General features: G+C 39.7%; 4 protein-coding genes across 6 annotated transcripts; 1 reads left to right on the top strand and 3 right to left on the bottom strand.

Moving 5' to 3' along the window:
* Window positions 1-323: 323 nt before the first annotated feature.
* On the bottom strand, window positions 324-6459 carry LOC148420794 (uncharacterized). Its single transcript, XM_088418942.1, has 9 exons — window positions 6307-6459; window positions 6134-6215; window positions 4672-5034; window positions 4472-4570; window positions 4272-4386; window positions 4000-4109; window positions 2911-3065; window positions 1475-2823; window positions 324-1408 (listed from the first exon to the last, which is right to left on the bottom strand). Exons 1-9 carry the CDS (start codon window positions 6381-6383, stop codon window positions 1326-1328), a joined length of 2433 nt encoding a protein of 810 aa, XP_088275068.1. The 5' UTR covers window positions 6384-6459; the 3' UTR covers window positions 324-1325.
* Window positions 6460-7699: 1240 nt separating this feature from the next.
* Window positions 7700-11463, top strand: LOC148420793 (group XIIB secretory phospholipase A2-like protein). The gene is made up of 4 exons (XM_088419247.1): window positions 7700-8034; window positions 8423-8511; window positions 9300-9465; window positions 10426-11463. Exons 1-4 carry the CDS (start codon window positions 7776-7778, stop codon window positions 10542-10544), a joined length of 633 nt encoding a protein of 210 aa, XP_088275373.1. The 5' UTR covers window positions 7700-7775; the 3' UTR covers window positions 10545-11463.
* Window positions 10888-18020, bottom strand: LOC148420792 (uncharacterized). 3 transcript variants are annotated; one of them, XM_088419244.1, is made up of 6 exons: window positions 17707-18020; window positions 16105-16504; window positions 15889-16035; window positions 13243-14742; window positions 12922-12990; window positions 10888-12374 (listed from the first exon to the last, which is right to left on the bottom strand). In XM_088419244.1, the coding sequence occupies exons 2-6, from the start codon at window positions 16465-16467 to the stop codon at window positions 12354-12356; spliced, it is 2100 nt and encodes a 699-aa protein (XP_088275370.1). In that variant the 5' UTR covers window positions 16468-16504; window positions 17707-18020; the 3' UTR covers window positions 10888-12353. The 3 variants fall into 3 exon arrangements, with proteins under 3 accessions (XP_088275370.1, XP_088275369.1, XP_088275372.1); XM_088419243.1 differs by lacking the exon at window positions 17707-18020 and adding an exon at window positions 17048-17664; XM_088419246.1 differs by lacking the exon at window positions 17707-18020 and adding an exon at window positions 17048-17661 and having other exon boundaries at window positions 16117-16504.
* Window positions 18021-19123: 1103 nt separating this feature from the next.
* On the bottom strand, window positions 19124-26139 carry LOC148420791 (uncharacterized). Its single transcript, XM_088419242.1, has 4 exons — window positions 25991-26139; window positions 23693-24842; window positions 23519-23617; window positions 19124-21460 (listed from the first exon to the last, which is right to left on the bottom strand). The coding sequence occupies exons 2-4, from the start codon at window positions 24800-24802 to the stop codon at window positions 20099-20101; spliced, it is 2571 nt and encodes an 856-aa protein (XP_088275368.1). The 5' UTR covers window positions 24803-24842; window positions 25991-26139; the 3' UTR covers window positions 19124-20098.
* Between the last annotated feature and the right edge of the window lie 155 nt (window positions 26140-26294).

Here is a 26294-nt window from a genome sequence, read left to right as displayed (position 1 = left end):
CAGACACTTTGACGCCCCCCCCCCACACTAACCTATATTTTAACTTGTTTATAATCTGTTTCATGTTTATAATCTGTTTCATGTTTCAAATGTTTTTCCAACAAAAACGAATACATTGGTGGCCCCGTTTCGCTAACCTTGTAATCTTATGTAATATTTCAATGTGTTAAGGTAAGTTCACATATTATCAAGCATTTTTATGAAATTAAAATGCAGCAGTGGGAAGAAACCGAAGACATGCGGTCTAACCTCTATACCGGCACAATTGTGCAACCTATAAAAACACCGTACCAAATTAAAAACAAACAAAAATGGGTCACTCCTTTGCGTGCCCTGTTCATTTCAGTGCACGAAACGTGTGTTCATTTGCCACTCAATGGTCATCTGAGAGAAGGTTACACTTTCTTAAGACATTGAACAGGAAATGCGCTATGTAAAATGGATGGCTGGATGGCTCGATACACGACAAACACAGTCAATTGTAATTCATTTGGGAAAGTCTACTCAAAATAAAAATACAAATAAAAAAAACAGATGCTGTACAACATTTCTAATACAGTATAGTCAAACAATAAATTACTGTACCTAGAATAATGAGTCCCTTGACTTCCAGGACATGTGAGGCCCCTCCAGAAAATACTTATTCAACAATCCATTGTTATGAGGGTCAAACTAAATAAAATGAGGACTTCCCGAAGCTGGTAAGGACACATTCTACATTGATCAAGTGGCCACCACATAACAAGGCCTCACAGTAGGCAAATTGGAAAAACAATGGCATTAAATATTTCCATTTAGTGGAAGTGGGTGAATAAGAATGTCTGCTTTGCCGTGATGTGGACCCGCTCCCTTTAAAATTTCCAACAAGTGCTATTGTCGTTTGTCTAGATATAAAACCCTAACACACCGGTCAAGACAGCTTGATGTAACTGTTTAAAAGAAAAACATACTACTGTACAAATGTATCTGTTCAATCGATTTGAACAAATCAAGTTTAAAACATCACAGTTGGAAATTAATTCATCACATTCTGCTAACAGTCACTTGGTCGAAACAAACGCAAAGTCAGGAGGAGGGAACTCTGAAGAGCCGTATCCTGGACTTTTCTCTCTTCACTTTCACCACACCGGAGTCAAATAATCAACATCGTTACCAGGCTTCCACAGAGCTTGCTGTTGAGATGATCATTTAAATCGGGTGCGACGGGAGAAGACATTGAAAACAAGGCCGTGACACCACCAAGATATGGATGTCCTGACAAGCACTCAAGTCTTTTGTACCACATCAAACTCAACATCGCTGCGGTAACTTGTTCAGTTTTATAATTACTGTAGGTCTTGCTGATACGGGCTCAAGGACAGGAAGAGCGTTTTAAGGACTGAATTGGAAGCGGCAGTCGATGAAGAATCTAGAGAATGAAAAGGAAATATCAGAACTCATCATAATGGGTTTCATAGGCATTGAGCCTTCTTACCAATCAAAAGAGGCGTGACGGGTAGTTGCTGACAGGTTGCCGATATACATGAGCTCGAGGGTGTGTCCTGATTCTCCTTGTGCTTCCGATCAACTAATCCGTCACTTTCCGTAGATGATGCTGCTTGTTGGGCTGGGTTTGGGAAAGGAGCTTCTCCAAGGGCGGCTTCTGCCAAAGGAGCCGCTATATCTCCAGGCTGAGAGCACGGTGGTGAGGGGACAGCATGAGGAGCCTCAAGTTCACTAAGATGGGAGGCAAAAAGGTTGCGCAGAGAACTTGCACGAGCCTTACGTGGTTCAGCGGGCCTTCTAATGGAAGAATCTTGGCATTTGACGTTAGCTGACTTAGCAGGGACAGAATGAGTAATGTGATGGGAGATGGATGAGGTTGTTGAGCGCTGATCGCTGATGCTCCCCGCAAAAAGGTCTTTAAATGGCATTTTCAAGGTTTTATTACAATCAGTTTTTCTCTGCCTTGAAAGGTGATTCTCACACGCACCACTTTCAAAAGATTGCTTAACAAACGCGGCAGGAACAGAAACACACTCTTTTAAATGTGTGGAACTGTGAGCTGAAGCACTAGGATGGAAATTATTTTTTAGATGCAACTGACGGGACGTGAAGGGTGGCGAGCGTTTTGGAGGAGAAATCCGGTGCAGAGGGGTTGAGAAAAGCTTTTGAAACGCCCCATCGCACAACTTCTGAGGTTGAGCACCATCAACAGAGGGTGATGCGACTGCCGTTTGATGGGTGAGTTCTTCCTTTCTAAAACAATGGCGAGATGTCCCATGTTTGATGGGCCCTGTTATGTACTCCTTGGACTTTTCTGCTTGGGTGATTTTCAGAGTAGATGCAAGCGCTGGTATGTCGTCACAGTGAATGTTTTGAGCCGTTTGGAGGGCTGCCGTCTTGTCCCAAGTTTCCCCTAACACCATGTTAGCTTCACTTTGTGTACATGATAAATCTGAGGCTTCATCATTTTGTCCTGCTGAACACCGTTCATCTCCTGGAGCATGAGATATGACCTGTGGCGTTGGTGTGGCCCATGAGTGGCCCAAAGTAGAGCGGTCTATAGATTTTGAAGCCCCGAGGACAACGTCTACAGAATAAGGAGCTTTGCGTTGGTTTGATGGGACAGAGCTGGTTGGAATTTGACTTATAGGCTTTTTGAAGACACTGGATAGCTGAGTTCCTAGCACCGCTTCAACAGAATATAAAACAGGTGACTCAGGGCAGAGGTTGTTTGGAGACTGGCAAGTTGCGTCTTGCGGCTGTGCATCTTCTTCTGTGACATCCTCTACTTCTGCAGCACATTTGGCATTTGGCTCGGCGCTGTTATAAAAGTTAAACCTGAAAAAAAAAGAGTGGTTTCAGCTGTGAATTTATGAAAGGTTAAATTCTTCATCTAGATAAGTATTACTGAGTGTAAACACATACCTGAAGTGCTCAACTAATTTATCAGACCCTGTATTTGCTTCTTGAGGTATTTCGGGGTGATTGAAAACTTGTGTGGACTCTGGCTCAACTACTGTCACGGGATTAACAGCAGACTGCTTGGTTTTCGTAGCAAACTCAATTTCCAATTCCATTGCCTGTGGAGAAAAAATTTGCAGTAGATGGAGCACACATCATTTCCAGACAATGTGTGTACCTTTTGAAATTTCAGCACATATTGGTCATATAATGTGATCTGACATTCATTAAAATAAAGACAATTGATAAAGTGTTCTCCTAAAAAAAAATTAATTCATGTGTAATGTTTTACTTGCTGTATATTTGTCAACAGAGACCTTAATGTCTAATGTATTTTTCTTCACCTCGGTCAGAACTCTTGCCACAACTTTACAGGCCACCCCTGAAAGGAGGAGTTGCCTCGTTGTTTTAATTTGGACTGGTAAGACATTTAAACGTTAGGCTAGACATTTATTGCCCATTCCACCTTTATAAAAGTGAATAATTCTTAGGACAAGCTGTTAAGGAAATGAGTGGAAGGATGCATGGGTGTAAATATTCTGATTACATTTTTTGTGTGAAGCATGGTGTACAGCAGGTAATGTTTAATGAGCAAATACAAAATGTGTATTTATATTAGGGTAACCAATTATCTGTCTCATATCAATTGGACTCTGGGGAGACTGACTCTGGATTTGATTAAAGTAAAATTTCATGTTTCCAATAAAGATGTAAAGCATCATGTGCTTTTTCCACTGTCATGACCTAGATTAAAAAAAACATGACTATTTAATGAGTGACTCAAAGGTTTTCTTGGAATTGAGTTATCAAATGTGATCAAAATGTGAAGAACTAAATTTACTCATTCATCCATCCATCCATTTTCCAGAGCCGCTTATCCTCAGAAGGGTCGCAAGCTTGTTGCCGCCGATCCCAGCTGACCGGGCAATAGGCGAGGACACCATGAACTGGTTGTCAGCCAATTGCAGTGCATACACACACACATATGAACCACCATTCGCGCACCCAAGGACAATTTAGTATGTCCTATACACCTGCCATGCATGTACACACCTCATTTAACAATTTCAGGGTGATGTCATTAAGAGGCTCATGAGAAAACCTACAGTCCTCTCCTTTTGAGCAGTTTCCTTTTTTGTGGAAAAATTTGCAGGGGAAGGACTGTGCACATCGGTTAAGGAATCAACTGAAACATTTCAGGTTCGACCCAAACGTGGATCAAAACTTTACCGCAAAGCCTGGCTGCCTCGGCCGGGTGACAGGTTATCGAACATGTTTTACTTGTAGTAGAATCCACATAGACATTTTGGCTACAAAAAGGATATTGTGCATAAACGGACATTTTTCCCCTTTCATACAGGCTCCTTGGAGGTAATACTTGCAATGCACTTTGATGAGATCGTTACGAGCTTCAATGTGTTGCATTTGACAGCTGTCGCCCTGCAGGAAAAGGAAGGGGAAAACAGCAATACATCAAGCTTTGTTGGATGTCACTTTTCTACTAAGCAGCACAAATGTCACCCACCTTCAAACAACTTCCATGAAGGAAATGTCTGCAAACCATTTGTTCATCGATGACCACAATATTTTTCTCCTTGAACTCTTCAGAAAAAAACTTGACGGACTAAGAAGAGGAATAGTGATAAGAAGGTCAGTAGAACTTGAAACAGTAAACGGTCAAGCCAAACTTAAGCCACTTTCATTGATTGCAATCACAGCTCTCACCGGAGTCTTAATCCTGTTCCGCATCTGATTTCTGTGAAGAGTTCTGCCTTTGGGATTTCTTGAAACTTTTGTCTGATGGTTTCCCCTTCGGTTTTGAGGCCGTCCTTCCTCATGTTGTCGACCTTTCCGTCGCTTGGTCGGTTTTCTCTGCTGCCGGTTCACACTGTGGTTTGCTTTATATTTTTGGTCACTGTTATGGGCCTTATCGGCGCAGTTAAATGCTTCCCGCTTGGTGAGGCCAGCCCTTTTATTCTCGTGTTCAGTGATTAGTTTTTGATAGTCGAAAGTCTTGGAATTGTCACCTTGGAAACATGTTTCGGGCCTGTAACCAAGCCCGCTTGACTGTGTCCAGTTACGCTGCCTCTGGTTGAAATAAAAAAAAAAAAACCTGTCAGGAACTTTATTCAATAAGCAAAAATAATCACTTGTGAACTAAAGGGAAAGTCAAGTTGGGAATTCACTTTACAAAAATGGAATTCATGTAAACGCTGCATTCTGATTAATATTGCATCTATGGAATATGAATTAAGCAGAAAAAGCCACCTGTTGTTAATTAGTGTCGAAAGGCTCAGCTAACAACCAGCTCCGTTCATCTTTTTTCCAGGTTTGGTCATGTGATTAGATGAGCCCTTGGGCACTGTGAAGTCATTTTCATTTGATAGCAACCGACTAAATAGTTGCCCTCATATGGATAAAAATGCATAAATTGTGATGCTTATTTCACGTGCCGGGAAATTCAGTTTTCATAAAACATTGTTTGGATGAGTGGGGTTGCATATAACATAGTACTACTACAAAGAACATTTCAGACCTGACTTTTCTTTTAGTTCACAATTGATTTTATTTGGTTATTGAATAAAGTTGTTCTTCATAGAAGCTATCATTCTTCATGTTTTTCACCTCTATATGTTAATGAACTCGTGTCAAAATTACGTTTGCATCAAACTACCATTAAAAATTAGTACTCGTCTCTTGATTGTCCTTACTATTTTTAAGTCATAGGAAATTAAAGTTCCTTTATTGATTCTTAGTCGTCCTCTAGATGGGACTCTTGATTAAAGATGCATCACTACTATTACAGTCTGAAAGGTTAACTAGCTTTTAAAAAATGGGATTCCAAGCATGACGTTTATTATTTGTGACATTTAACCAAGGGTGCATTCAAAACAAATTATACATTTATTTCTTTTTTAATATTAGCGTGTTTGTCGTAAGTGTAATAGTGAATACGAAAATGTACTAATGTACTAATGTGGTTGAAATGTAGTGAGGCCAAAACACTAATTTAACAAAGTAATTGACCCAAAATCGTGCCATCTAATACGTTTCCCAATGCCGTGAGTTACGTCTTCTTAAGTGAAAAAAACAAACTGTTGCCAATATTACCAAAAAGGAAATTGAGATGTTGCGTTGAAGGCAATATGTGAGCATGCTCAGCAGGATTTAAACAGCTGTCACATACCTTCACATGGGGACCAGGTGGCTCGCCCGTGCTCGACCTCTTTTTGCCTGCAGTAGATCTTTCAACCTTGCCAATGTCGTTTCTAAGAACAAATGGATACAGTCACATTGGCCAAACTTTGCCATTTTGCGTATACTGAGGCAGGCTTAAAATACAAATAAAGCAGCCACTACCTGACTGTAAGAGACCGCGCATCATTCATTTTCGCACCACTGTCGGAGAGACTCGCAAAGAGGTTAGTCAAAGACATGACAGCAAACCTCCAAAAAATTAACAAAACGTACTCAACGTTACGCTACTGTTCCAATGTGGTCGTGTCCCGTAAATATTGCGTCACAAAGCTTTGTTGCGTTCGCTGTCCCTTGGAATTTTCCAATTTCCTTTTATAGTTCACAACTAGCCACAGATAACCATATATACTTACACACACACACGCACACACACACACGCACACACACACACGCACACACACACACGCACACACACACACACACACACACACACACACACACACACACACACACACACAGGAGCTTTTGAACGTCAATAAACCCGCATCAGGCATTAAAAGTTGTCATTATATGATGCGATGCTGTCAAAATTAATAATTTAAAATAAATATCCATGAAATTTTATGAAGTCCAAATTACAAATCGCAGTTTAATATAAGAAGTTCATCATTTGATTTCTTTACAATTAATTGAATATGAATGAAATAAATAACACAAAGATATTAAAAATGAAACAAATACAGAAAAGGTTTGCACTCACCAAAACAAATGGCGGTAACAATCGATCAGTCTTTTCAACATCCCCAGATTTTCTTCACCTTTTCATTATCTCTCTCTTTCTCTTGGCACTGAGATGTACATAATCACTCGGGTGTTCCAAAAGTTTTTTTTAAAGCACCGTAGCACATTGAGGAGCTCTCTTTACCTTCGAACTGAGATGTACAATACTATATATCCACTCGAGTGTCCCCATTAGTTTTTAAAAGCACCGTAGCGTGTGTGTCCAGCTGTGGTTTTGGTGTCTCGTTGCTGCCTTGGTGAAACAATTGAAGTTTGCAAATCCATTGTAGCTCCAAACACCGAATTAATCCTTTGCATAAAAAAAGGCATACACAGCAGAACAGTTTGCCAGGGTCAGCTCACGCCCCTGGTAGCCCAGTCAGAAATAAGGCCAAATCGGAACAGGTTAGCTAATAGCTTATTATGATAATGAATTCAGGTTATGTTAGGCCAGCAGAGTAATCACTTACACATCTGCAAATTATCCTGGTGGCTAAATTAACTCAGTGCAAGAAAAAGTCTATCTCAAAATCACTTTCAGATTGGAAGCATATAGAAAGATGAGAACTCAGTGTACATTAAACAAAACAGAAGCACCCCCCCCCCCCCCCCAAAAAAAAGTCTGTTTGACATACTAAATGGGACAAGATCAAAAAAGAAAAAAAAAGTAAAGAAAGAAAAATGTGACTTTGGGGTATGCTTGAGTGGCATTAATCATAAAGGGCGATTACAAGTTCATCAAGACAGACCATGGACTTTGTTCCTCCACATGAGAGGTTGCCTGACGTCAACATGGTCAAAGTTCAGGTCGCCGCTGAACCAGCTCGCGAGCTTAGTTTGAGCTGAACTGTATGAGGTGCAGGATGACCCGCTGGGCCCTCATTACTCCCCTCCTGCTCCTGTTGCTTGGCAGCGCTGTGAGCGAAGAAACCGAGGAAACGGTCACAGCGGCGTCGCCTCCACCTCCGGCATCCAATGTGGAAGACGACAACACAGAGTGGGGCCTGAACTCTCTGAGAGGCGGTTTTGAGGCTGCCAGTGGTTACTTTGATTCGATTCTGGAGTTCATGGGCGGACGGGATGGACTCTGCCAATACCGCTGCCGATACGGTAAAACAGAATTAAATTGGATGAATATACTTTTCGTGATCCAGCGTTACTTAAATTTTCAAGTTTTCAAATGTAAAATATTTTATTATTAGCATTCAAATGGGGGGGTGGGAGGGGGGGGGGGTATGCCTTTTGTTCATGTTGACCAGATGGAAACCTCAATACAGAAAGAATTTTTTGTCATTTAAAACATCCACCACCATTTCACAGGGCCTGATACGGTAAATTCCTGAGAATTATCAATGTTGTTATCATCGAGGAGGGTCACAAAATGGACTGTGACCTTAGCTGATAGCAAATAGATTTCATGTGGTGACATCTGATTTCTCAAAGTGTGTTTGGTAAAGTGAAACTTTTTGTCCATGAGTTTACTTGTTATCCTCTCAAGGTAATGCCCCAATTCCACGTCCTGGCTACCAGATGCCTGAGCCCGATGGCTGCAGCTCGTACTTCTTTGGCCTTCCCATTCCTGAGGGGGTATGCACTTCAAAACATTTAAGGCAATGAGTGCAAAACATGGCAAACCGCTCTCGCTTTGCCGTTCAGCCTAGTGTTCAAATTATGTTTTCAGAATTGGAAACAGTAATGCAAATCTTCCTAAATGGAACAATATTACCACATATAACATTGATGTACTGCGGTTACCTCTCTGTGTCTAATAACCCCGCAAGAGAAGCAGAATAAAAAGCAAAATGTTTTGAATGGAATAGGTTTTGATTACAACCTAATTTCATAAATGCTACACTGTTCACTTCTTTCCAACATATAAAAATGTAAAGCACCACTATATATAATAGAGAACACTTGTGCATTTTAGCATAAAAAAAAAAAAAAACACTGGCAGGTCTGTTTAAAATTTTAAATTTTCTCTTAAGTCCCTGCATGGAGAACTAAAATTATAAAAACATGTCATGTGCATAATTTGAACTGTTGTGTAGTTTTTGTGGTAGGCTATATACGAAGGGTGTATGAAAAGTTTTAAGCATCAGAAAAACTAAAAAGGGGTCAAATACTTTTGAACATTTTCAACATCCTCCCCATCACCATCTTATTCCTTGCTCCAAAAGAGACTGAAGAACTATTTTGCTTGGGACATGCATCAACAATTCTTAAACAAAATGCTTAAAAGTTTTATACACCCCTATCTAATGGCTTCAAAGTCAAACTTCTGACTGTAATGATGAAATCCGTTTGGATGTTTAAGACCAATTATTTACCTTACGATCCATGGTTTGTGATCACGGTAACCATTTGTTGTGTCTCAGATGGATATAGGAATCCCCGCCATGACCAAATGCTGCAACCAGCTGGATATGTGTTATGACACCTGCGGCTCAAACAAGTACCGCTGCGACTCCAAGTTCCGCTGGTGCCTCCACAGTATCTGCACTGACCTCAAGAAGAGCCTTGGTTTTGTGTCCAAAGTTGAAGGTTGATATCCTCCCTCTCCTCTAGGGCTGTACAATTAATCACATTTTAGTCACGGTCACGATATTGGCTGCCACGATTCATTATGATGATCCTCGGCGATATTAACATTTAAAAAGCCAGCTACACTCCATGTCAAATAAAGTACAGTATTTTATCATCCTACCACCAGGTGGCAATGTTTCCCCACATGTTTATATGACAAAAGCCTCTGCTTTAATTAACTTATATTATTTACCAGTGTGAAATAGTGTTTTCTCACCTGATTCCTACTATTTACAGTGCTAGCTGTCAATTGAGACTCATTTTGAAAAATCAGAAAAATTTGAATACATTTGGTTTGAATTGACCGAAAATGACTTTTTGACTGGTAATTGATCAAATTTTGCTTAAAGTGACTTATGTGCTTGGTTCGACGTTGGCTTCATTTTGTTCATTGCTTTGCACTCAACAAGTGTGCCACATTTTTGCCATTAATTGTTATTTCTTTATTCATTTTAGTTATTATTTTAGTATCAAGCCTTGAAGCCTTGTTTATATACTGATTGTTTAAAAAAAAAGGGCAATAATGAATTGGTTTGGACTCAGCAAGTAAGTTAGCTGTGTTGCCCTAGGTGGCATTTGTTTTAATTCTTTACTCTATCCATTTTAGTTTATCATTATTATTCATAAGTATCAAGTCTCGAATCATTGTTGATATACTGCTCGTTTACAAAAATGGCAGTAGACATGTTTGACCAAATATGATCAATAATCGCGATTAATAATCATGATTTCAATATTCACAAAAAAAAGTGATAATTTTGGCCATAATCATGCAGACCTACTCTCCACATTTCCTCATATATCCGATTCTCACCTCGCTGTATATTACAGGTCCACTCTTACGCATTGTAGGAAATGACTTCTCTTCAAAGTATGACGGCTGAATAGTCTCTAACTCTTGTCACGTTCTCTCATCAGCATGTGAAACAGTGGCAGACACGCTTTTCAACACCGTGTGGACTCTGGGCTGCAGACCCTACATGAACAGCCAGAGAGCATCATGCTACTGCCAAGGAGAAGAGAAAGATGAACTCTAACAAATCCCTATTAAGAGGACAGGTGAAGTTGTAACAACCCAACGAAAGTATCGTGTTGCATAACAGTCGCAATGTTTTATTAGTACCAATATTGTTCAACTTCTATACCATCAATGTAGTTGATCACATTTATTTATACTTTTAGTGATGATAAGTCATTAAATTGCATTAGTTTTGCTTCAAACACCCTTTTAAGCGTTGTCTTTGTACTGTCGGCGTACTTTGTAAATGACTTTGCGTAACTATATTGAACTTCCGTTTACTTTAAACTAGCATTTTGCCAATCATTTAGTTCCAATTGTTTTTTGCCAACTGAAGTAGTCAAAAATTGAACCCAGGTCAGTTAAAAGGGAAAGTCAAGTCAATTTTATTATTTTACTCTTTGTGACCACACTACTTCAAACATGACAACGATCATATTATATAAGTCACCGGTACCCCTAATGTAAGTAGACCACCTGATAATAGAATTTTAACTCTTTCAGTGCCATGGACGGAAATTCTCGTCTTTTAAAATCGTCATAAAAATAATAAATAATTCTCATCAAATACATTTTTTATGGAGGGGAGATGAGGGTCGGTAAAGTGAGCACTGTAGCGATAACTGTGATCATTGGATGGCAGTTGTTTTCATACATATAACACAAATTACATACTTGTAATTTTAAGTAAGGATTGGAAATCTATTTTTCATATGATACCACCCATGTTTACATAGACATGGCACACGATATTCTGTCGTCCTTGAAAGATGAGTGAAAATGCTAAATGGACGAGGCACTCTAGAGCGGTTGGTTGTCTTTTCTAATAACGCTTGTCACTGAAAGAGTTAAAAGAGTTTCTTTTGCAGTTGTTAGTCTTCTGTTTTTATGATATATCAGTCTTCTGTTTTTTTTTTTTTTTTTAAGTAGTGGGTCATTCCCAACTCTTCTTAAACCAAATTTTGCGAGGGTTAGAGGGTGTACACCGTAGGTGTCAAACTTCAGTCCTGGTATCCTGCATGTTTTCCGGTATTCTACCCACAACATACCTGATTGAAATGATAAGCTTATTAGCTAGCTCTCCCTGAGCTTGAAAATGATCCGAATCATTTGAATCAGTTGTGTTTGAGAGATTGTTTGAAAACATGCAGGATAGTGGCCCTCGAGGACAGGAGTTCGCCACCTCAGCTGTACACAATCATCTCACTCAGTGTTTCTCAAAGTGATGCCATGATTCCATGATACACAAAATCATGATTGAATTAAAGGCTCCATTTGTGCATAATAGTTGTTTTTTTTCTGCTGCAGTAAAGTTAAATATTGTTCAGTGTTATTTAACCTATAGGATCAAATCCAATTCACTTTCAATAACATGGGAATATTCATCATCACATTTGCGTACAATTTTCAATTCTAAGGAGCAATTAATTTTATTTCATTTCTTAAGTATAGTTTTTTGCTGCCTTTACGCATGGTGTTAATGTTAAAAGTGTGCATCATGTCACAGTGGCTAACAAATTAAAAGCGCTTTTCCTAAATAAAACCTCTGCCTCTGTTTTGATTCCCACTCCAACCTATTTAGCTACTGTATTTTAATGTTGATCATTTCGTTGGTTGGAGCCTGGAACCTGGCGCTTTAATTGGTGTAAAGGATTACTCATCTAGCAAATTTCTGATGCGAGTCATAATCTGCCTTGGGTGGGATTACTGTATTTACTGCAAAGTATAACACTTTATTAGGAATCACTTGTTATGAAGTAAGACATTAAGGACAAATAATAAAAAAAAAACTGAATGTTGACATCACATCCCACCGATGGATCAGGATTCACAGTCCAATGTCATACATCTGGAAACACAAAAAAGGGAAAACTAAATCAATTAAAATGTGTGATTTTCTGTCCAATCTAGATGATTATTATTAAGTCCCAACAATGTAACTTTGTTATATTCTGAGAAGTGAATAAAAAGATAATGTTTCATTTCTATAATAATGCATCTTTAGTCAATCTACTGTAGATGTATACAATGTGGAAAGAAAGTCCCAGGACTATTGTCCAAAAGACAAACTGTATTTCAAACCCAAACTGAAAGGTTTGTTGCCCTCCTGATATAATCAATTGTCTGGAAGTGTACGCTAAAGCTGTGACCTCAGCTTTGTGCAGTACTTGTTGAATACATTGGGTAATGCTTTTATATACATTGATATTCATTAAAAATATATATACAGTACAAGAGAGCAAACAAATATTTTCTTCATTTGACATCACGAAACTCCTACAAAATGGGCAATTGTGTTGGACTCCAGTGGGATTATTTAAAGGGCAAAACTTGTAGTTTGAATTCCAACAGGCACGCGACATTATATATAATAATACAGTGAGTTAGTTGCTTACCTGTGTATCAGGATAGGGATTTGACTGGGCATGAGATTTGTTCTTTGACATCTGGTTAAATTCTTCCAGCTTAAAAAAAAAACAGTGTGCAGAAAAAAAACATTAATGCAAATAATTTTGCAACTGCACGAATATCTCAGAGTAAATTTGTGTAATTTTTCTTGAAGTTAAACTCTTTTGAGTGGTCTGGCAGTCAACTTCCGTTTACATGACTTTTACGATTATCACCTTATACAGTGATTTTTCCAAACTTAGTAGTTTTTTGCTATTTGATTCAATATGCTGAACTTCATCTACATTTGAGAATAACTTTATACTCACCTTTTTTCTCAAGTTCGCCTTAATTTCCTCCTCTGTTGGTGTCGGTTGTTTTTTCGAATTATCTTTCTGACCACAGGTGGGCTTCCCCATCTTGATCAATGCCGTGTTGTGTTTTGCTCCAATGGGACGTTCGCTTTCTCTATGAGCACTTGACGTCTGCACATGTCGACCCTGATCTACCGGTTTTAGCCTTACGGTTTTGTCTTGCTCCAACCGCCCAAGCAACTGGAGAGACCTTTTCTTACGTCTCATTCGTCGCAAACGAGCACTACTTGGCTGCCTCATATTAACCACCTGCAGGTTTCGATGGCCAGATATTGAGCCAAATTGACCTTCACTCGTGGATAGGTCTGGATTCATGAGAAAAGTATCTTCAACGGAGGGGCGAATACGTTTTACTGCGGAAATAGTGTTGATGGACTGGTAGGCGTCCATTGAGTAAGGAGCACTACTGGGATAGTGCGAAGTGGTAATGGCACTCAAATGCCAAGAGGAATTGGTGCCACTGATGTAGGGAGAATTGTAGCTAGAGGAATGGGGCAAACTGTAATCTGGGCAAGCATACAAAGCAGCAGGATCACAGTGGGAATGAGCAAAATGTAGTTCACCCAAATTACCGCCATCTTTGTTTTCGCCATGAAACTTCCATGCTTGAGTGTCATCTTGGTTTATATTTAAAGGTGACAATTTCTCTCTGCTCTTTCTTGAGCCATCCCATGCAGAAAAAGAATCTTTCTTGTGACGATTCCGAGACTCTTTGCTGGGGCATGGCTGTTTGTAAGAAGGACTGCGACTACAGCTTCTGGAAGATGTCAGCGAGGAGGAGGAAGAGGATTTCCTGTCACGTTTGCAGGATCCGCTCGTACTCACTGGACTCCGCTGCTCCCTTGCAGTGGGCGTCACTGACTTTCTTTCATTCTTCTTTCCATACAGCCTCTCTTGAGTCCGGTCTGTTAGTTTAGTCAAGTCATCCATTTCAAGGCTCAAGCCCAAAGACTTTAGAATATTCTGAAGCTGTTCATGCGGCTGATCGAAATCCATCATTTCTTCATTTTTATTCTTGTTTTTTTCCACTGCCGGGGGTGACTTGAATCCACTATCAGAGTCGATAGAATGGTCTCGCTTGTCTTTGCTGTTCTTGTCATCATCTGACAGAGAGTGTCTCTCCCTGGGGACGCGTTCATTATTGGAAAGCTCTGTCCTCTCCCCACCATTCTGTGGTTCACTGTTGCACTGAGGGCTCTCGCCGCTAATGGGCAGGTCAGAATCCTCCCTCACAGTGGAGTGCTGACAATTGAAGGACTGATCTCCAAAATGAAGATCTTCACTGTCATCATTAACAATCTTACTGAGCAGGTCCATGTCAACACCCTTGTTAAGCAAACTAAGAAAGCGCTCAAAGCCTTTGTTGGTGATATTCTCTTCCTGGACTGGTGAACCAATGCTTTGAATGGTAGGATGTGCGGTGTCAGGTGGTGAAGGGATTTCATAATCGAGGACCTGGCAAAAATCAAAAGTCAAACGATAAATAATAATACTCAATAAACAAACACACAATCAAGACCAAGAGTGGCAAAGAGCAACATTCTGCCACCTGCTTACAAGACTGATTCATCCACAATAGGTTTTGTGGTCCAGAATAACCTTCATCTATTTTATTAATTCAAAACAGATCAGTTTTGTGCTTCTCGTATGGTTTGGAAGTCCATAAAATGTGAATAACTGTCAAGTAAATCAACAATTCATTGTATCTTATATTCGGAGGATCAGGTAGAATTCTGAAATCTGGGAATGTTGTGAGCTCCTGTTTCTATATTGGTGCCAATTAGGCATGGGACGATAACCGGATTGGCAATATATCACGGTTTTGGAACTCACGGTTATTTCAAACCGTCCATGTCTGTCCAAACCGGTAAGTTAATATTTTTTTTCCCCTCCCACGTCATCTGCCTTCATGAGCAGCTGCAAATGTTGCTCTCATTGTGTATCACACGTGTCCTCCTCTGCTGCAGCAGTTCAAGTTTTTTGTCGTTTCTTGTTGTTTTAACAATGCTGTGTTATATATGTTGTTTAAAAATAAAACAGTTTTTATAATGTAGAAAAATGGCAATCTACCCCAAAATATTTTAAAAGTATGTTTTGTGACCTGTAATTTCAATTCCGTGATACTTGCTCATGGATGCTTCGAAAAGGTCACAATGCCCGGGGATCAAAACCACAGACTTTTTATTGCGGGATGACCACTTTACCACTGAGCCATGTCGCTCCCAGCAGCAGGGTGCCAAAAAGTGTTGTGGTGTAAAGTGAGTTATTTCAGTACAGTTTAGTGCAAGCTAAAACATTCACAGGCTAGTTATTAACTGAATATTCTTCATAGGATGGTGATAGGACTTCTTGAGCTTTATATTGGGCAGCACACTATGAGGGTGAGAGCGGGAGAGTGAGGGAAAGAGAGAGAGAGCGAGAGACAAAGACAGCAAGAGAGAGAGCGAAACTCTTTCTATTACTATTAGTTTACTAATTAAGCTCCATCCACAAAAACTTCTACACTGAGATCTTTAGTTAGTATCATCCAAACCATGTTCAATATACACAGTACTGTACATGCTCTTATATCCTCAATGACTTAAATGGTTATGTACTAACCAAGTTGTTTGATATGGATTCACTGGGTCCACAGAACCTTCGTCTCATTAAAGCTTTGACTCGGAGCTTCAGTGGATGGTCCTCCAGCCGGTCTGTTATATGGTTCGGAGATTCAGCATTGTCAGTTGGCGACCAGTACGTCTTGCACTGGATTCAAGGAAATCATAAACTATATATACCATAGTCCAAACAAAACAGTGTAATAAAATAACTTACATTATTTCTCACCTTGGACATCAAACTGAAAGAATGTTGCTGCTGCAAAATTGCATCTACCCTGTCCCGAAGAGGGGCTTCTTTCAAGTCTGGTGTTGTTTTTTTCTTGCTTATTTCAATTGTCTTTCTAAGAATAGCAGCTTTCTTGTGTAATATTTGCACCTCTATATCCCGGAGCTCATTCATTTTTCTTTTCAGCTCTAGTGCACCTTCATCCTCGAACGGCTCCCCGTCAGAGTCCCAACCCTTACTGTAAAAACTATAAGGAGCGTTCTCTTCCATATCACGAAGCGCTCTCGGGTAAGTTGAACACAGATTCCTCTGCGGACGTACAGAAGTGTCTTCCCAGTCAACGGGCTCCATTCTTCAAAAGAACTTCTTCATGGAAGGTTTGTACGTCCTGAGAGAGAAGGAAAGAGTTGAGAGACGATTAGCAAAGACGGTTTGCATGCAGAATGTTCGTTTAGTGCCACATTTAAAGGTCAGTTTAACGTCAAATCTAAGCGATACGTCTATCCGTCATGGACCAAGCAAGCTCAATTTTTCGGACTTAAGTACAACCCAACTTTGGATGTGCAATGTTTTGTGCACGACGCTTAATCTACGTCATGGCGCGTAATAAATGCTCATTACTCACTCATTCGCGAACACATTTTACAGTAAAGGGAGAACGCTGCCATGCAAGGCCCACTGGGAGCCATTCGGGGTTTTATGTCTTGCCCAATGGCACTTCAACAGTGGACAGTCCGAGCCGGGATTCGACATTTCGCTAAGAAAAGCATGCACGCTCTAGCCACTGAGTCACAGCCTCCTAAATTAATTGTACGCAGTACATTGCAACAATAATCGAGAAAATAGCTTAACTTTGTACTACGGCTTAGCTTAGTGGCTAATAAGTACAGTATTCTTGACAGTTTACGTGAGATAAAAAAAAAGACTTTACCTCTTCGCATTACGGAGCAAACCGTCTTTATCTTTGTCGTGTTAGAATTGAATTACCTATTTAATCTAAATATAAAACAGGGCTTTGATTATGCCTAGAAAAACCACGGTCGAGGATTCAGACATACAAAAACAAAGCATTCTCCTTCGTTAGTCTGTACTGATCATTTTTAATTCGAGGCGCCCCCTAACGGGCGAAGGAACGAATGTCGGGTGATACGTTTCATCAAAAGACAACCAAGATCAAATATTGTCAGCTCTTCATTTTACACTCGCTCTTTTCCAAATACTACAATGAACCGTTTGGTGAAACATCTTTAAACAAACTAAAGCAAAGCAAAAAAAACAACAAACAAAAAGACAAAAACGCATCAATAAGTATTTAAAGTGTAGCTTTGGTGCTGAGAAGGAAGTGTATGGTAGTATATATAGTTAGTCAATAAAAAAAAGCATCCAAACACGGGTATGTTTAGCTGGTTGTATCAAAGGAAGCCTATAAAGCAGGGGTCCCAAACATTTTCATCCGAGTGCCACATTGCTCTTCTCATCTCAGACGGAGGACCGGGGCAGTTTGTAACCTTAAGCGCGACGATCACGGAGATGCCTGAACATGAACATTTATTGTTTTCCAGAATGGCACACATAACAAAATATTAATACCCCTTTCTGGGATCCATCGTTTTCTGTAGCCGCTTATCCTCACAAGGATCGCCAGGTTTGCTGGTGTCTATCCCAGTTGACTTCGAGTAGTAGTCAGGGGACACTCTGAACTGCTTGCCAGCCATTTGCAGGGCACACACAGACGGACAACCATGCATTTACCCAATCACACCTAAGGACAACTTAGTATGTGCAATACACCTGCCATTCATGTTTTTGATGTATGGGAGTAAGCCGGAGTGCCTGGAGAGAAGCCACATGGGCTAGAGGAGAACATGCAAACTCCACACAGGAAGGCTGGAGCGAGGTACATTTGAACTCGGGTCCCAGAACTGTAAGGCGGACGTACTAACCACTGCTCCACCGAGCCGCCCCTTTCTCGGATCTTGACTGGTGAAAAAAATGACAATAAATAATATTATTGAAACATTTAACCTAATATTACTACCCCTTTGTGGGATTTATTATAGTTGTGTTTGTGGCGGGATTCATAGTGATGGTGCAGATTGTATTCTTTGAAGACAGCCACCGTTTCCGGGCATGGGATAAACTGCTTTTTCTTCGCATAGTACAAAAAAATAATCGTGTGTCCACTGCAGGTTAAAAACCATGCACTCCGAATCGTCCTTTCCCTTAACCTTTTCACTGTCATTCCATTTGTTTTAGGGGTGTGTCCAGGATTTTTATTTTCGGGGTGTGGGGCGGTTCTGATGGGACAGAGACTGCAGAAGGTTGGGGATAGAATGGTACACTTCATGCTTATGTAAGTCTTGATCGCATGGTAAGAAAGATTAAAAAAAAAAAAAAAAAAAAAAGAAATAACGCTTGTCTCGTGTTGTTCCGGGGGCCGGGCAAAATGAAGCAGGGTCATAGTTTGGGGACCACTGCTATTAAGCTTGGGGAAACCTATTTGTCGAGACAACATAAACACGTCCATTGTCAGTAGGTGACGTGATACAGCATCATTGACAGCAAATCAAGCTGCTGCTATTCATCTCTCTTTCAACGTGGATTATTTTCTTGTTCAGATTCTGCCAAATCTGAATCAGTCTAGATTGTAGTGATACATTGAAAGTGTTATTTTTCCTTCTGACCATCACAGGAAATCTTTGTAGTGATGGTAAAATGAAGCTTTTTGAACCACTTGTTATCTATTGACTCTCCTTGATGGTGCTCTTGGTTTAAATATAAAGACAAGTGCAATGGAAATGCACTAAACTTCCACATCATATTTCAACCAAGAGTGACACCTCTTTAGACTCTAGAGTACACATTTTGCAATTGAAAAGAAAAACATTTTTGAATCTCTAATATCTTGAGGTGGCAGAATTTTGTGTGTATTGTATGTGCAGTAGTTTACTGAAATTTTACTTACTGGCAAGAAATAAACAAAAACAAAAAAAAACAATTCCATGACTGTTTCAAAGCAATTTTACTAGAAATGAATAAGTGTATTACAATACATACAGCGCAGTATATTTACAAACAATTTCTGGCACCTACATCATAAAGGTATGTGTCAAAAAAAAAAAAAAAAACTACTTCAGTGGAAATTTTGTTCAACCCAAGATCACATTGTTAGGCAATAATATTTTTATTGACAGTAAATTCCATACACATTTTCTCATCTAACAATTTTGGTTGCTGATGGACAGATTGTAACAATGTGAACATTTGCCAAATTGAAATCAAATGTGCTGGATGAGAGCCTTGCAAATAGCAAAGAAGAACAATTAACTCATATGCACACTTGGGACAAAATTGTTGGTTACTGCTCTGTTAATGGAAATAAAAACCCACAATGGTTACCGGAATAACTCGTAACTGAAAATCATGTAATAAAAGTAAATTATTCAGATAAGCCATTAGTTTAAATTGTGGTGAAAAAAAGAATGACGGCGAAGCATAAAGCATGCCCTCTAATTAGCATCACAGATAGCGGCCCTTTTAGCAAGACATCAAAAGATGAAAACCTGAGACAAAAAAACAACAACAAAAAAGAAACAAACAGATACAGAGCTTTATTTCCATCGTCATTCTATCTAGCGTTAAATATTGGAATAGCCATTACAAAAGAAAAAACATTTATCAGTGGAATATACCTTACTTCTACTAGTCAGTTCAACATTTGTTTTGAAATGGCCTACCAACAAAAAAAAAAAGTAGAAAACCATGACTGCTTTCCAAGTCCGTTTAATTTTTTATTTAGTTTTGCTGAGCCACATGTAAAATAAATCTTTCATTTTCATTGGGTGCTTTTCATTGCTGAATTTATTTTTGTTACTTTTGTCAACTACAAGTTATTTCAGGGATTATTGTGGGGTTTTCCTTTTATCAAATGAGGTTTTTCCAACAATTTTGTCTGTGTACACACGAATAAAGATTCCATATCCTAGAAATTTTGTTCTTTTTCTGTTTTGTTTTGATTTGTTTTAATGACCTGCAAACAACGAGGCCTTGGAAACGATTTAAACTTTTGTGGATTATTGATTAAGGGAAATGGAAGTGGTTCATTTGGCAGGTTTGCAAACGGTAGCTGGATGTTATTCACAGGCGGCGGAAGAATCTGCATCGTTTGAGCAAGTAAAGATGGAAGCAAATTTAAAGGGGATGGACAAGAGTTAGGCATGAGGGGAAGCTTAGGGAGCAGAGGAGGCTGATGGGGCAACAGCGATAGAGGAGGGAAAAGAAGCCTGGGCCCTGCATTGGAAATGTTAGGAAGCAGTGGTGGGTACACCATTGGGGAGTTATTCACCGGACGGTAAGCTGGTGAAGGAAACATCGTGGGTCTCAATGTTGGGAAGGTGGTAGGTGGAGAAAGTGCTGCTTGGATTCTACTTTTCTGATCATCTAGTTTGAATGCGCTATTACTTACAGTAGGAGGTACTCGCACTTGATCCACTTTCAGATTACTCTGAACACCGTGTGGAGAAAGTGTTGCTTGGATTCTACCTTTCTGATCGTCTCGGTTGAACGCGCTAGTACTTACAGTATGAGGTACTCGCACTTGATCCGCTTTTAAATTACTCCGAGCGCTGTATGAGTCTCGCTCAACAGCATAGTCTTTATATGAGGGTTTGGATTTGATTGATGAAGATGAGGAGGAGGAGGAGGAGGAGGAGGAAGATGAAGACCTGCTGCGGCGCCTTGGAGAGTAGACTGATCGTGTGACCCTTTTCCTGCATCCTGTATCCTGGGAGTTCCAATCGCTTTCTTTTTTTCCGTATAGTCGTTCATTAATCCGGTGCGACATTAGGCCGAGCTCTTCGGATCCCAGGTCCACCCCAATGGCCTGCAGCACTTCCTGAACTTGCTGGTGCTTATCTTCTGGTGTCAAAGTTTTCTTCTGCACCAGAGGTGGCAACGGAGACCTCAAGCACCCTTGTTCGCCATCACTTCCCTGTACTGGCGTGTAATCAGAAGGAGCGCTCCCCTTAGGGCTGAAAGACCCAAGACGTTCCCGTGGAAAAGGAAGCCTGTGGTATTTTTCTCCAAAATTCTCGTCATTCCATTCGTTGACATTTCGTTTCTCCTTTTGCTCCACGGGAACATAGGGATGATGCACCACATTGTGGGAAGATGCTGCAGACAGTGGTTGAATGTCTTGACGGTCTTCTTCAGGGGTCTGATTCACAATGCGGTTGAGCATGTCTACATCCACGCCTTTATTGAGTACATCAAGGAACCGTTGGAACCCATTGGTAAATTTCTTCTCAGGTACATCCTGACAGGGTTTGGTCACATGCTCAAAGGTCTGATGGAAGATGGACAGAAGCAGCCAGTTCATGGTAATTTCATCGGTGGTTGCTTAGACATAAAGTAGAAACTCACCATACCCATCATTTGGAACACTCGCACAATCAAATACTGAAGCCCATCAGTGCAGAGGAACAAAAATGAGCCCACATCACCTTATTAAACACTGGGATTGGGTTTGTACATGCATGTTGTGATATTAGATTTCCAAATCAAGTCATCTGTATGCCGCATTGTCAAGATTGTGTTGTTAATAAATATGGGACGATAACCAGATTGGCAATATATTGAGGTTTTAGAAGTCACGGTTATTTACAACCATCCAAGTCTGTTTTTTTCCTCTCTCCTGTGTCATCTGTCTGAACAGGCAACTGCAGTGGTTAGCTTTTTTTTTTTTTTTTTTAATCATTTTTCAAAATGTTATTTTATACTAAGTGCTCATATTTCAGTTTAAATTGTATGTGTTCAATCAGAAAGAAGTTTATTGGTGAGTAAAACAAGTTTTGCTCACAGGTTTATTTTATTTTTATTTAAATTTTTATTTTAATTTAGCATGGTAAATGTTTGTTATTGTAACATATGATGCATTACATACTTTACTTAAAAATAATGTAGAAAAATGACTGTTTACCAAAAAAGATTTTAAAATTATATATTTTAGAGCCGTAATTTCAATTTCCCCAAGGATACCATACCGTCAGAATCTGGTATCATCCCTTGCCTAGCTCTCAGAGGAGTTTGAAATAATCTTGAAATGTGTTCGGATCCCAGCATACAGTGTTTAATTACTTTTTGTCATACTGTACTCCAAAATGAGCATCATTGTCTTTGTTAAGACAAAGATTAACACACCGCTTTATTGTGAATTACATAAAATTGAGTACTGTAATGACCGATGCACTGCATTGGATGCCTTGTGCAGGATTTAAAGGACAACAATATTAAACAAAGTATCGGGCTTCTTTGAGTGCAAGTCGAGCCCCCCCCCTTTTTTTTTTTTACTTCAATTTGGGTGAATTTTACAAAAACACGAGTATAAGTCCACTTTAGTGGTTCCAGACAGATCATGGTTGTCCAATTAATATACATGGTGTGTGTGTGTTATTAAAAAAGACAAAATGACAGTGCTTTTAGAGCGAGGCATTTCTACATTGTTTATCCAGTAACATACTGTTGCGATTTTGAGGGGGTGGGGCGACAAGTGTGTGGCAATGTACACGCGTGCGGAGATCCAAAAGCTGTAACTAATGCTGCAATGATAAAATGATTTGAAGTTTCAATGTTTCATTTATTTGGCACAGTTGACTGTTAATTTGTCTAACAGCCCTAAAAGTCATCATAACTATCTGACACACCAAATAGCTCCTCCCATTTAACTCCCGGGATGTCCTCTCCGATCTCCTCGTCAATTGTTCAAACATTGTTACTCTTCCACGGGTCGTCATCTTCAGGCCCATCCAATTTCTTTGAAATGAAGGCCTTTGGAGATGATTTGAAGATCATCTTGCTTGGGATATTACTTCCAAGCTTTCTTTACCCAAGTCTCGACTGTTGTGAGATCAGTATGGAAGGTTATCACTACAGTGCTCAATTGGCTTCTATTAGGTAAGCATTAGTCAACGGTGTCAGCTCCCCTCCATGAAAAAAAAGTATTTGACAAGAATTTTTTATTATTACTATTTTAAAAGACGAGAGTTCCCGTCCATGGCACTGAATGAGTTAAGCGGCGCTTGACGAAAGTGTATGTATTTGTGCGATGTTCTGTGCAAATACTCTGAAACGAATGCATACTATATCGAATTAGAGTGATATAAAATCATTTCAAGCCTTTTAAATGGCAGGGTATTACTTATTTCACATTCAAAATAATGTTATTCAAACACTGATATGTGAAAAAATTGGGTCTGTTTTGAGTTATGCAGTTACTGCAAGTCGACCCCCCCAGCCTAATAATATGTTGAAAATGAGGGGGAAAAGAAAACTTGACTTGTACTTGGAGAAATACGGTTTGTATATTACCTTGCACTGAAACTTGTTTTGCGTGAGATAAACCTACCTCTCTGCTAGATGCATCCAAATATTTTTTTTCGGGATTTAGACGACGATCCAGATGATCCGTAGGAGAACTTTCCCTTTCCTTGGCATTGGGAGATCTCTATTCATCGAAACAAGTCAAATAACATTATTCAATATGAACAATCTATCATTTATCAAGATCTAAATGTTTTACCTTTTTTGAATCATTTTGCTGAAGTTCCCTCTGATGTGAGTAACTGTGGTTTCTATTGTGATTATCTCGATCGATGTCATATGTAGACAGCTGACTATGGCTGGAATCATAGGGCTGTTCGTATCTGGAAGTAAACTCTTGCTCTCCATGTTGGCTTCTGGAATCCTGCATATTCCTTCTGTATTTAGAATCTAATTCCTGAGGCAATGGATTTTTAAAATCCATTGAAAAATTATCTGAAGACTGCCTATATTTTTTTACATCAGGCTCAGACCTATACTTGTAGTCATCATGGCCGTCATCATGGCTGTCATCGTGTCTTCGCCTTTTCTTTTCAGGAGCCCTCCTGTCCTGGGAAGACAAGCGTTCCCTCAATGAGCTCCTTTTATCTCCATCTCTGTCTCTTTCCAGAGAATCTTGAGAGCGCCGTTTTTGAGGTGAGTCACTATTGTCCTTACTTCGGATGCTTCTCTCCGTTCCACCAGTCCCAGTTCTACCACGTTTATGATAGGGACCCCTGTGTCCATCTTGATGATATTCATGCCTCTCTTCCTGTCTATCATTGGCCTTAGAATCTTGAGAGTGTAGTTTTTGAGGTGAGTCACTATAGTCTGTACTTCTGCTGCTTCTCTTTGTTCCACCAGTCCCAGTTCGACCACGTTTATGATAGGGATCCCTCTGGACCTCTTGATGATATTCATGCCTTTCTTCCTGTCTATCTTTGGCCAGAGAATCTTGAGAGAGCAGTTTTTGAGGTGAGTCACTATAGTCTATACTTCTGCTGCGTCTCTCCGTTCCACCAGTCCCGGTTCTACCACGTTTATGATAAGGATCCCTCTGGACATCTTGATGATATTCATGCCTTACTTCCTGTCTCTCATTGGCCAGAGAATCTTGAGGGCGCAGTTTTTGAGGTGATTTACTATAGTCTGTACTTCTACTGCTTCTCTCTCTTCCACTAGTCCCAGTTCGACCACGTTTATGATAGGGATCTCTCTGGACATCTTGATGATGCCTTTCTTCATGTCTATCACTGTAATCATCCCTCACTCTTCTGTCTCTGGTTCCATGGTGGTGCCTCTGGCCATATTCAGGTCTTTTTGAGTGCATCTGCACACGATGACTTCAGCATGTGATACAATGGCAAAAACTGCAGGGAAAGAAAAGAGAACCTTTATTAAAAGTTATGTTTTTAAGACGGCAAATTATTTCTCGCTTTCATTCCCAGGTTGCTGCGCTTACATCACTTCATACGTTTACCAACCTTTAAAGGGACAGGGTGTAAGATTGAGCATTTAGGATTAAAAAGGAATAAATTAAATGTATGTAAATTTGGAAAACTTGCAAATGAATGTGTTCTTAATGACCAGCAGTATGTTTTAAATGTGATTCTAGGTCTAGTTATCATGACATGATATTACATGGGGGGTGGCAATTCTCTGGAGGCGGCCATGTTTGTGATAGCTACGAACAATGGTGAGTGCAGCACCTGCTGCACTTCTGCTGTCCATAATAAAAGACGCTCCAAATCTTACACACTGTCCCTTTAATGGAAAGTTATGTTAATTCTCCAGATACACCTGGAAGAATATTGACCCACCTTTAGGCTTGTGTTTAGGCTTGTATAAGTGTGCACTCATTCTCTACTTTTAGTCCTATGCATATTTTGAGCGCCTTATAGAACCATGGCTCATCATCTGACCACCAACTGCAAACACGAGCTCTATACCATTATTTTTGTAAACTTGGGCCCTTGACTATCTCCCATTATTTTATAGTAAGCGAGGTCATTAGATCTAGTTTATTTCTGGGTTGGTAAGCATTCCAACTAAAGCAGCCTTTTGAGGAAAAAAAAAGGTAATGAATGAGCGTTATGAATGTTTTAAATCTAGATTTTACCGAAAGGGTCACATCTAAAACCTCAACTCACATTGCCGAGTAAACTAAAATGTTGGACAGAAATCTGTGCATTAGAACAAGTTTATTATTTTTTAATTTAATTATTATTTGTCAGTAAAATGGTACTTGCATCAGTGAAATGGAGATGTCCGATCTCACGTATTTCAATCTTAGAAAATGTACACACATGCCTACTATGTGCTCCGAAGCTTTTGGTTTATATCACATTAAGACACATTTAATAATATTGTTGATTAAAGAGGCATTAAACCCGCTGCAGTTGTTAGGTTCTAGAAACTAGTTTAAGATGCAGAAACTATAACGTTAGAAAGACCAGTGTTAGCTAGCAAACTCGCACGTAAGCATTTCAAACATTAACTTCGATTGGACAATAGTTACCTTTGCGTAAGACAACGCGTAGATGCTTTGTGGAGACGGATCCCTCCTTGTCCCTCTTGGGCAGGACATATAAATGATTTGAACTCAAATTGCAAAGTTATATAGGTAGTAGTATAAGCCAACGCGCCATTTTATTTTCTCCTACAGTCGGAAGCTTTAGTTCATGTGTGAAGATTCTACACCTCTCGCCCCCTACTGGATGGAGTGTTATTTACTTCATTTTCGACTTTTGGCGCACTACCGCCACCCTGTGAAAATAAATATATGAACGAATGAGCGAATGAATATATGTTGGAAATTTTCT

Source organism: Hippichthys cyanospilos, chromosome 7 (genome assembly GCF_059441005.1).
Source record: "Hippichthys cyanospilos isolate Australia breed blue-spotted pipefish chromosome 7, RoL_Hcya_1.0, whole genome shotgun sequence".
Lineage (NCBI taxonomy): Eukaryota > Metazoa > Chordata > Actinopteri > Syngnathiformes > Syngnathidae > Hippichthys > Hippichthys cyanospilos.
This window is presented reverse-complemented; position numbering and strand designations above follow the sequence as displayed.